At 37.4% G+C, this 12,605-nt stretch overlaps 1 protein-coding gene across 2 annotated transcripts in view; it reads right to left on the reverse strand.

Moving 5' to 3' along the window:
- The window catches only part of LOC130448196 (scavenger receptor class B member 1-like), a 63,102-nt gene extending 50,760 nt beyond the window's left edge, over positions 1-12,342 (reverse strand). The window contains exon 1 of one of the 2 annotated variants that reach the window (XM_056785460.1): positions 12,142-12,342. In XM_056785460.1, the coding sequence (XP_056641438.1) occupies positions 12,142-12,229 (88 nt within the window). In that variant the 5' untranslated portion in view covers positions 12,230-12,342. The remainder of the gene's footprint in view (positions 1-12,141) is intronic. The other variant, XM_056785459.1, reaches the window with a different exon arrangement.
- Positions 12,343-12,605: the final 263 nt, after the last annotated feature.

Genomic DNA, 12,605 nt, shown 5'->3' on the forward strand with positions numbered 1-12,605 from the left:
CAGAGACAACGGTCCTCATCATTCACGCTTTTCTTGAGCGTGTTTCTGTTGAGATTGTTCGAAATAACACAAAGAAATTCAAGGCAACAGGCACGGCGAAGATGCTCAATTTCCCAGAGACAACGGTCCTCATCATTCACGCTTTTCTTGAGCGTGTTTCTCTTGAGATTGTTCGAAATAACACAAAGAAATTCAAGGCAACAAGCACGGCGAAGATACTCAATTTCCCAGAGACAACGGTCCTCATCATTCACGCTTTTCTTGAGCGTGTTTCTCTTGAGATTGTTCGAAATAACACAAAGAAATTCAAGGCAACAAGCACGGCGAAGATACTCAATTTCCCAGAGACAACGGTCCTCATCATTCACGCTTTTCTTGAGCGTGTTTCTCTTGAGATTGTTCGAAATAACACAAAGAAATTCAAGGCAACAGGCACGGCGAAGATGCTCAATTTCCCAGAGACAACGGTCCTCATCATTCACGCTTTTCTTGAGCGTGTTTCTCTTGAGATTGTTCGAAATAACACAAAGAAATTCAAGGCAACAGGCACGGCGAAGATGCTCAATTTCCCAGAGACAACGGTCCTCATCATTCACGCTTTTCTTGAGCGTGTTTCTCTTGAGATTGTTCGAAATAACACAAAGAAATTCAAGGCAACAGGCACGGCGAAGATGCTCAATTTCCCAGAGACAACGGTCCTCATCATTCACGCTTTTCTTGAGCGTGTTTCTCTTGAGATTGTTCGAAATAACACAAAGAAATTCAAGGCAACAAGCACGGCGAAGATACTCAATTTCCCAGAGACAACGGTCCTCATCATTCACGCTTTTCTTGAGCGTGTTTCTCTTGAGATTGTTCGAAATAACACAAAGAAATTCAAGGCAACAAGCACGGCGAAGATACTCAATTTCCCAGAGACAACGGTCCTCATCATTCACGCTTTTCTTGAGCGTGTTTCTCTTGAGATTGTTCGAAATAACACAAAGAAATTCAAGGCAACAGGCACGGCGAAGATGCTCAATTTTCCAGAGACAACGGTCCTCATCATTCACGCTTTTCTTGAGCGTGTTTCTGTTGAGATTGTTCGAAATAACACAAAGAAATTCAAGGCAACAGGCACGGCGAAGATGCTCAATTTCCCAGAGACAACGGTCCTCATCATTCACGCTTTTCTTGAGCGTGTTTCTCTTGAGATTGTTCGAAATAACACAAAGAAATTCAAGGCAACAAGCACGGCGAAGATACTCAATTTCCCAGAGACAACGGTCCTCATCATTCACGCTTTTCTTGAGCGTGTTTCTCTTGAGATTGTTCGAAATAACACAAAGAAATTCAAGGCAACAAGCACGGCGAAGATGCTCAATTTTCCAGAGACAACGGTCCTCATCATTCACGCTTTTCTTGAGCGTGTTTCTCTTGAGATTGTTCGAAATAACACAAAGAAATTCAAGGCAACAGGCACGGCGAAGATGCTCAATTTTCCAGAGACAACGGTCCTCATCATTCACGCTTTTCTTGAGCGTGTTTCTGTTGAGATTGTTCGAAATAACACAAAGAAATTCAAGGCAACAAGCACGGCGAAGATGCTCAATTTTCCAGAGACAACGGTCCTCATCATTCACGCTTTTCTTGAGCGTGTTTCTCTTGAGATTGTTCGAAATAACACAAAGAAATTCAAGGCAACAAGCACGGCGAAGATGCTCAATTTTCCAGAGACAACGGTCCTCATCATTCACGCTTTTCTTGAGCGTGTTTCTCTTGAGATTGTTCGAAATAACACAAAGAAATTCAAGGCAACAAGCACGGCGAAGATGCTCAATTTTCCAGAGACAACGGTCCTCATCATTCACGCTTTTCTTGAGCGTGTTTCTCTTGAGATTGTTCGAAATAACACAAAGAAATTCAAGGCAACAAGCACGGCGAAGATGCTCAATTTTCCAGAGACAACGGTCCTCATCATTCACGCTTTTCTTGAGCGTGTTTCTCTTGAGATTGTTCGAAATAACACAAAGAAATTCAAGGCAACAGGCACGGCGAAGATGCTCAATTTTCCAGAGACAACGGTCCTCATCATTCACGCTTTTCTTGAGCGTGTTTCTGTTGAGATTGTTCGAAATAACACAAAGAAATTCAAGGCAACAGGCACGGCGAAGATGCTCAATTTCCCAGAGACAACGGTCCTCATCATTCACGCTTTTCTTGAGCGTGTTTCTGTTGAGATTGTTCGAAATAACACAAAGAAATTCAAGGCAACAAGCACGGCGAAGATACTCAATTTCCCAGAGACAACGGTCCTCATCATTCACGCTTTTCTTGAGCGTGTTTCTGTTGAGATTGTTCGAAATAACACAAAGAAATTCAAGGCAACAAGCACGGCGAAGATACTCAATTTCCCAGAGACAACGGTCCTCATCATTCACGCTTTTCTTGAGCGTGTTTCTGTTGAGATTGTTCGAAATAACACAAAGAAATTCAAGGCAACAAGCACGGCGAAGATACTCAATTTCCCAGAGACAACGGTCCTCATCATTCACGCTTTTCTTGAGCGTGTTTCTCTTGAGATTGTTCGAAATAACACAAAGAAATTCAAGGCAACAAGCACGGCGAAGATACTCAATTTCCCAGAGACAACGGTCCTCATCATTCACGCTTTTCTTGAGCGTGTTTCTCTTGAGATTGTTCGAAATAACACAAAGAAATTCAAGGCAACAGGCACGGCGAAGATGCTCAATTTTCCAGAGACAACGGTCCTCATCATTCACGCTTTTCTTGAGCGTGTTTCTGTTGAGATTGTTCGAAATAACACAAAGAAATTCAAGGCAACAGGCACGGCGAAGATGCTCAATTTCCCAGAGACAACGGTCCTCATCATTCACGCTTTTCTTGAGCGTGTTTCTCTTGAGATTGTTCGAAATAACACAAAGAAATTCAAGGCAACAAGCACGGCGAAGATACTCAATTTCCCAGAGACAACGGTCCTCATCATTCACGCTTTTCTTGAGCGTGTTTCTCTTGAGATTGTTCGAAATAACACAAAGAAATTCAAGGCAACAAGCACGGCGAAGATGCTCAATTTCCCAGAGACAACGGTCCTCATCATTCACGCTTTTCTTGAGCGTGTTTCTCTTGAGATTGTTCGAAATAACACAAAGAAATTCAAGGCAACAGGCACGGCGAAGATGCTCAATTTCCCAGAGACAACGGTCCTCATCATTCACGCTTTTCTTGAGCGTGTTTCTCTTGAGATTGTTCGAAATAACACAAAGAAATTCAAGGCAACAAGCACGGCGAAGATACTCAATTTCCCAGAGACAACGGTCCTCATCATTCACGCTTTTCTTGAGCGTGTTTCTCTTGAGATTGTTCGAAATAACACAAAGAAATTCAAGGCAACAGGCACGGCGAAGATGCTCAATTTCCCAGAGACAACGGTCCTCATCATTCACGCTTTTCTTGAGCGTGTTTCTCTTGAGATTGTTCGAAATAACACAAAGAAATTCAAGGCAACAAGCACGGCGAAGATACTCAATTTCCCAGAGACAACGGTCCTCATCATTCACGCTTTTCTTGAGCGTGTTTCTCTTGAGATTGTTCGAAATAACACAAAGAAATTCAAGGCAACAGGCACGGCGAAGATGCTCAATTTTCCAGAGACAACGGTCCTCATCATTCACGCTTTTCTTGAGCGTGTTTCTGTTGAGATTGTTCGAAATAACACAAAGAAATTCAAGGCAACAGGCACGGCGAAGATGCTCAATTTCCCAGAGACAACGGTCCTCATCATTCACGCTTTTCTTGAGCGTGTTTCTCTTGAGATTGTTCGAAATAACACAAAGAAATTCAAGGCAACAAGCACGGCGAAGATACTCAATTTCCCAGAGACAACGGTCCTCATCATTCACGCTTTTCTTGAGCGTGTTTCTCTTGAGATTGTTCGAAATAACACAAAGAAATTCAAGGCAACAAGCACGGCGAAGATACTCAATTTCCCAGAGACAACGGTCCTCATCATTCACGCTTTTCTTGAGCGTGTTTCTCTTGAGATTGTTCGAAATAACACAAAGAAATTCAAGGCAACAGGCACGGCGAAGATGCTCAATTTTCCAGAGACAACGGTCCTCATCATTCACGCTTTTCTTGAGCGTGTTTCTGTTGAGATTGTTCGAAATAACACAAAGAAATTCAAGGCAACAGGCACGGCGAAGATGCTCAATTTCCCAGAGACAACGGTCCTCATCATTCACGCTTTTCTTGAGCGTGTTTCTGTTGAGATTGTTCGAAATAACACAAAGAAATTCAAGGCAACAAGCACGGCGAAGATACTCAATTTCCCAGAGACAACGGTCCTCATCATTCACGCTTTTCTTGAGCGTGTTTCTGTTGAGATTGTTCGAAATAACACAAAGAAATTCAAGGCAACAAGCACGGCGAAGATACTCAATTTCCCAGAGACAACGGTCCTCATCATTCACGCTTTTCTTGAGCGTGTTTCTCTTGAGATTGTTCGAAATAACACAAAGAAATTCAAGGCAACAAGCACGGCGAAGATACTCAATTTCCCAGAGACAACGGTCCTCATCATTCACGCTTTTCTTGAGCGTGTTTCTCTTGAGATTGTTCGAAATAACACAAAGAAATTCAAGGCAACAGGCACGGCGAAGATGCTCAATTTTCCAGAGACAACGGTCCTCATCATTCACGCTTTTCTTGAGCGTGTTTCTGTTGAGATTGTTCGAAATAACACAAAGAAATTCAAGGCAACAGGCACGGCGAAGATGCTCAATTTCCCAGAGACAACGGTCCTCATCATTCACGCTTTTCTTGAGCGTGTTTCTCTTGAGATTGTTCGAAATAACACAAAGAAATTCAAGGCAACAAGCACGGCGAAGATACTCAATTTCCCAGAGACAACGGTCCTCATCATTCACGCTTTTCTTGAGCGTGTTTCTCTTGAGATTGTTCGAAATAACACAAAGAAATTCAAGGCAACAAGCACGGCGAAGATACTCAATTTCCCAGAGACAACGGTCCTCATCATTCACGCTTTTCTTGAGCGTGTTTCTCTTGAGATTGTTCGAAATAACACAAAGAAATTCAAGGCAACAGGCACGGCGAAGATGCTCAATTTCCCAGAGACAACGGTCCTCATCATTCACGCTTTTCTTGAGCGTGTTTCTCTTGAGATTGTTCGAAATAACACAAAGAAATTCAAGGCAACAAGCACGGCGAAGATACTCAATTTCCCAGAGACAACGGTCCTCATCATTCACGCTTTTCTTGAGCGTGTTTCTCTTGAGATTGTTCGAAATAACACAAAGAAATTCAAGGCAACAGGCACGGCGAAGATGCTCAATTTCCCAGAGACAACGGTCCTCATCATTCACGCTTTTCTTGAGCGTGTTTCTCTTGAGATTGTTCGAAATAACACAAAGAAATTCAAGGCAACAAGCACGGCGAAGATACTCAATTTCCCAGAGACAACGGTCCTCATCATTCACGCTTTTCTTGAGCGTGTTTCTCTTGAGATTGTTCGAAATAACACAAAGAAATTCAAGGCAACAAGCACGGCGAAGATACTCAATTTCCCAGAGACAACGGTCCTCATCATTCACGCTTTTCTTGAGCGTGTTTCTCTTGAGATTGTTCGAAATAACACAAAGAAATTCAAGGCAACAGGCACGGCGAAGATACTCAATTTTCCAGAGACAACGGTCCTCATCATTCACGCTTTTCTTGAGCGTGTTTCTGTTGAGATTGTTCGAAATAACACAAAGAAATTCAAGGCAACAGGCACGGCGAAGATGCTCAATTTCCCAGAGACAACGGTCCTCATCATTCACGCTTTTCTTGAGCGTGTTTCTCTTGAGATTGTTCGAAATAACACAAAGAAATTCAAGGCAACAAGCACGGCGAAGATACTCAATTTCCCAGAGACAACGGTCCTCATCATTCACGCTTTTCTTGAGCGTGTTTCTCTTGAGATTGTTCGAAATAACACAAAGAAATTCAAGGCAACAGGCATCAAGTAGGATTCTCAATGTCCTAGATACAAAGGTCCTCTTCATCAATTTAATCTTTGGCGATTTTTTTTCAATTTATACTATACACGAATCGAGGAGACAGATATATGTAAACACGAAGTAAATTACAATAATCTGTCCTCTTTCGTACAAGTTTTCTCTAAAATATTTAAAAAAATTGTTATTGTTTTCCATGTCAAAGATATTTTGAACAAATTTGTCCTGTTTATTTACGTATATAAGCAATTTTAGTAGAATAGAGGGACCCTACAATCATTATAATTGATTCTCGTAATTCTAGTAATCATTAACGCATATTAGCATGATTTTTTTCTAGTTAATTGCATAATTTACATTAATAATGTTATTAAATACACAATATCACTGTTGTTGACATACGTAATTAATGATCTTTTTGTTATTTGGTAGTTTTCCAGAAAAAAATTTGTTCTAGATCCATATCGAAAGTTTATAAATCCATTTTCTTGATAGTAGTTGTAATATTGATGATGTACTTCTGAAATACCCCGTATATCATTTATGTGAAACAATTTTTCGGGATTTTTTTGATTAAATATGGCTCCCGTGTCAATTTTGACGTTTTATAAGGTCTTTATGTCATAATAATCTTTATTATGGCTATTATCCAAAATATTGGAGACATAGAGTGAACTATTTCAAAATTATTGAGCTACTACTCAAAATGCATGGCTACTGGCAACACCTCAACGTAATAAAGCGTCATAAAAACCCTAAACAACAACGTTTGACCTTGAATAGCACATGAACCCGATGGAAACTCGTGGGAACTCTTAATGGTAAACCCAAAGTCTCCACTTGAATTCAGTTCTACAGGAATTGTTGTTAGTTACAAACGTACAAATGAAACTAGAGAAAAGCGTCATAAAAACCTTAAATAACAACCTTTGACCTTGAATAGCACATGAATTCGATTGAAACTCGTGGAAACTCCAAATGGTAAACCCAAAGTCTCCACGTGAATTCAGTTCTACAGGAATTGTTGTTAGTTACAAACGTACAAATGAAACTAGAGAAAAGCGTCATAAAAACCTTAAATGACAACCTTTGACCTTGAATAGCACATGAATTCGATTGAAACTCGTGGGAACTCTTAATGGTAAACCCAAAGTCTCCACTTGAATTCAGTTCTACAGGAATTGTTGTTAGTTACAAACGTACAAATGAAACTTGAGAAAAGCGTCATAAAAACCTTAAATAACAACCTTTGACCTTGAATAGCACATGAATTCGATAGAAACTCGTGGAAACTCCAAATGGTAAACCCAAAATCTCCACTTGAATTCAGTTCTACAGGAATTGTTGTTAGTTACAAACGTACAAATGAAACTAGAGAAAAGCGTCATAAAAACCTTAAATAACAACCTTTGACCTTGAATAGCACATGAACTCGATTGAAACTCGTGGAAACTCCAAATGGTAAACCCAAAATCTCCACTTGAATTCAGTTCTACAGGAATTGTTGTTAGTTACAAACGTACAAATGAAACTAGAGAAAAGCGTCATAAAAACCTTAAATAACAACCTTTGACCTTGAATAGCACATGAACTCGATTGAAACTCGTGGAAACTCCAAATGGTAAACCCAAAGTCTCCACTTGAATTCAGTTCTACAGGAATTGTTGTTAGTTACAAACGTACAAATGAAACTAGAGAAAAGCGTCATAAAAACCTTAAATAACAACCTTTGACCTTGAATAGCACATGAACTCGATTGAAACTCGTGGAAACTCCAAATGGTAAACCCAAAATCTCCACTTGAATTCAGTTCTACAGGAATTGTTGTTAGTTACAAACGTACAAATGAAACTTGAGAAAAGCGTCATAAAAACCTTAAATAACAACCTTTGACCTTGAATAGCACATGAATTCGATAGAAACTCGTGGAAACTCCAAATGGTAAACCCAAAGTCTCCACGTGAATTCAGTTCTACAGGAATTGTTGTTAGTTACAAACGTACAAATGAAACTAGAGAAAAGCGTCATAAAAACCTTAAATAACAACCTTTGACCTTGAATAGCACATGAACTCGATTGAAACTCATGGAAACTCCAAATGGTAAACCCAAAATCTCCACTTGAATTCAGTTCTACAGGAATTGTTGTTAGTTACAAACGTACAAATGAAACTAGAGAAAAGCGTCATAAAAACCTTAAATAACAACCTTTGACCTTGAATAGCACATGAATTCGATTGAAACTCGTGGAAACTCCAAATGGTAAACCCAAAATCTCCACTTGAATTCAGTTCTACAGGAATTGTTGTTAGTTACAAACGTACAAATGAAACTTGAGAAAAGCGTCATAAAAACCTTAAATAACAACCTTTGACCTTGAATAGCACATGAATTCGATAGAAACTCGTGGAAACTCCAAATGGTAAACCCAAAGTCTCCACGTGAATTCAGTTCTACAGGAATTGTTGTTAGTTACAAACGTACAAATGAAACTAGAGAAAAGCGTCATAAAAACCTTAAATGACAACCTTTGACCTTGAATAGCACATGAATTCGATTGAAACTCGTGGGAACTCTTAATGGTAAACCCAAAGTCTCCACTTGAATTCAGTTCTACAGGAATTGTTGTTAGTTACAAACGTACAAATGAAACTAGAGAAAAGCGTCATAAAAACCTTAAATAACAACCTTTGACCTTGAATAGCACATGAATTCGATTGAAACTCGTGGAAACTCCAAATGGTAAACCCAAAATCTCCACTTGAATTCAGTTCTACAGGAATTGTTGTTAGTTACAAACGTACAAATGAAACTAGAGAAAAGCGTCATAAAAACCTTAAATAACAACCTTTGACCTTGAATAGCACATGAATTCGATTGAAACTCGTGGAAACTCCAAATGGTAAACCCAAAATCTCCACTTGAATTCAGTTCTACAGGAATTGTTGTTAGTTACAAACGTACAAATGAAACTAGAGAAAAGCGTCATAAAAACCTTAAATAACAACCTTTGACCTTGAATAGCACATGAATTCGATAGAAACTCGTGGAAACTCCAAATGGTAAACCCAAAGTCTCCACGTGAATTCAGTTCTACAGGAATTGTTGTTAGTTACAAACGTACAAATGAAACTAGAGAAAAGCGTCATAAAAACCTTAAATAACAACCTTTGACCTTGAATAGCACATGAATTCGATAGAAACTCGTGGAAACTCCAAATGGTAAACCCAAAATCTCCACTTGAATTCAGTTCTACAGGAATTGTTGTTAGTTACAAACGTACAAATGAAACTAGAGAAAAGCGTCATAAAAACCTTAAATAACAACCTTTGACCTTGAATAGCACATGAACTCGATTGAAACTCGTGGAAACTCCAAATGGTAAACCCAAAATCTCCACTTGAATTCAGTTCTACAGGAATTGTTGTTAGTTACAAACGTACAAATGAAACTAGAGAAAAGCGTCATAAAAACCTTAAATAACAACCTTTGACCTTGAATAGCACATGAACTCGATTGAAACTCGTGGAAACTCCAAATGGTAAACCCAAAATCTCCACTTGAATTCAGTTCTACAGGAATTGTTGTTAGTTACAAACGTACAAATGAAACTTGAGAAAAGCGTCATAAAAACCTTAAATAACAACCTTTGACCTTGAATAGCACATGAATTCGATAGAAACTCGTGGAAACTCCAAATGGTAAACCCAAAGTCTCCACGTGAATTCAGTTCTACAGGAATTGTTGTTAGTTACAAACGTACAAATGAAACTAGAGAAAAGCGTCATAAAAACCTTAAATAACAACCTTTGACCTTGAATAGCACATGAACTCGATTGAAACTCGTGGAAACTCCAAATGGTAAACCCAAAGTCTCCAGTTGAATTCAGTTCTACAAGAATTGTTGTTAGTTACAAACGTACAAATGAAACTAGAGAAAAGCGTCATAAAAACCTTAAATAACAACCTTTGACCTTGAATAGCACATGAACTCGATAGAAACTCGTGGAAACTCCAAATGGTAAACCCAAAGTCTCCACTTGAATTCAGTTCTACAGGAATTGTTGTTAGTTACAAACGTACAAATGAAACTAGAGAAAAGCGTCATAAAAACCTTAAATAACAACCTTTGACCTTGAATAGCACATGAACTCGATAGAAACTCGTGGAAACTCCAAATGGTAAACCCAAAGTCTCCACTTGGATTCAGATCTGTGGGATTTTTTGATGTTTACGATATCTATTGTACAATATATTTTCTTTCATCATTCGCGAACGTTAATTTGTTTACCGAAGCAGGAAATCCACGGGCCATTTAATTAATTGTATGTTAATTGGAGCCGCAATCTTTTAAAATCCGAAATTTTTTTCTCGCTCTTCAATTTTTCCAATAACAAATTGATTTACGTCAAAAGAAATCATCGACTATAGATCATATTGATATAACTCGTTTTTGATCTATTGCGTTGCAGATTTTATTTGTTCCCATTACGATCGTTAATAAAACTCGAAGAAAGTTTTTTTTTGGTCAATTATAATCAAAATAAGTTTTTGAATGTTTATAATTCAATATTGAACAATTTAACGTTGTACAAATACCTAATACGTTTTCTTGAAATATAGATTCAAAAGTTTTTCGGCAACGCTGTAAAATACGAGGGGGTTTCAAAGGTTAATTACATTTTTTTGACATATGTCAAAATTTTACGTAAATATTTTAGTTCAATACTCAATTGAAGAAAATTATTTCGTCGTTTTCGAGAAAACGAATAAAGTAAATTGCTACTATTATATAATTTAAGTATAAATCAAGGTATTAATTTACAAATATTTAAAGTGGTACTAAAAATGATTAACACATATAACTATGACTATCACATAGATAAAATTAGCTAATTTAGTAATAAAGCAAATAAAATAATTTTTTTTTAAAAATCTGTCGTTAAATCAGACATTGTGTATAGATTTCAAGCATAAAGTCTAATTGAAGTTAATAAATTTTTGGTTTTACTTTCGAAAAATTTGTACCTTTATGGCTACAACCCTCTGTATCTTATTCTTGGTCGTAAAAATGATATTTTCTTTGTCTATTTCATTTATTTAACTTTAAAAACCAGAATTCCAACACATTTTCGTCAATAAACCTCAATTAGTAATCAATTTATACCTTCTCGATATTTTATTTCCCCCCAACTGTATTAATCTACTGGGCAAAAATCGTTGTCCACCCCATATCCATTCATTAATCTTCCTACAAACTCTCAACTCTGAACCAGAGTTTGTTATACCACTATAATGAGACGTAATAACGTCGAAACTAGCCAGTGGTTAAAAACCTTTCCTTGTATATGCGATCTGGGGATTTTCGGAGGAGATGCAATTCAATATCCGTCAAGGCATTAACCAGCTAGATTATGAGAGTTATCGTAGTGGGATTGTGGTAAAACTAAACCCCAAAGTGTACTCCAATATATTTCCGAGCTTTCTAATATTTATATATTCATCATCTGCGAATAAATTAGCCGAGAATTGCGGCGACATAAATTTTATATCTTTTAATAAAACATTAGATTCATCAACTTCAAAATTCAATATTCAAATTGATGCTTGAGGTTATTGAGCGTCAGTTCGAATATGGATTTTTAAAATCGATTTAATTTAATGTTTCCAGGAAATTTAAATTGCGCCGCAATTAGAGTTAATACACTTTGGGGTTTAATTTTGTCACAATCCCACTACGTAAACTCGTATCGATCGTAGTGTTTTTATTTGTTGTGTATTATGCTCGGTATAAGTGTGTATATAAACGGTTTTTTATATATTTTCGACTGCTAGTGAAAGCATTCCAAAAATAACCTCGCATTCCTTTTCAATTACCCAGTTGTCGATGTTCCTGGGGTTTTTCTAAAACCTGGTGAACCGATTCATCAGCAAAATGGCCGACAGATTGTTTGTTTCGGGTTTTTGTCTCTTTTTCGCCCGGTACATTTCTGTACACTTGAGAAAATTTTGATGAATTGGCAACATGTTTATATATTAAAAAACTGACTTGTCCCCAAAATTTATGTCTATAATAGATAGTTTATTGATTTGATAGACGTGTAATCCATGCAAAAAAACTTACCCTTCAATCGTATCAGCCCCTCTAAATATTTTACACTCGTAGAAACAATCGCACTACAACATGTAAGGAATCTTTCTAAACGAAACATTCTGTCTAAATAAGTTTGAAAATAATATTTTTATGTTAATTAAATGATTAACAAGCTTTCCTTTTGTTGCATTTATTCTTTATAATCCTCAAGCTTTTATGATGAATTGAACTACAGCTTCGAACGATGATCCAATTTTATAGAGATAAAGCTTGATACCGAATAACACTTTTTATAAATATAAATACATTTCTCGTATTACCGGGGTTGCAGAATATCTTTACGACGTATTCGTTGAAAATAAATCAAAACAGGACTAAAATGAAAATAATTTGAACTACAAACTGAGTTTCTTCATTAGTTTCTATTTCAGGATGAAAATATTATTAGTTTCCAGCATTTGAGAAAATTTTACTTAAATCTAACAATTAGATTT

Source organism: Diorhabda sublineata, chromosome 8, assembly GCF_026230105.1.
Source record: "Diorhabda sublineata isolate icDioSubl1.1 chromosome 8, icDioSubl1.1, whole genome shotgun sequence".
Taxonomy (NCBI): Eukaryota; Metazoa; Arthropoda; class Insecta; order Coleoptera; family Chrysomelidae; genus Diorhabda; species Diorhabda sublineata.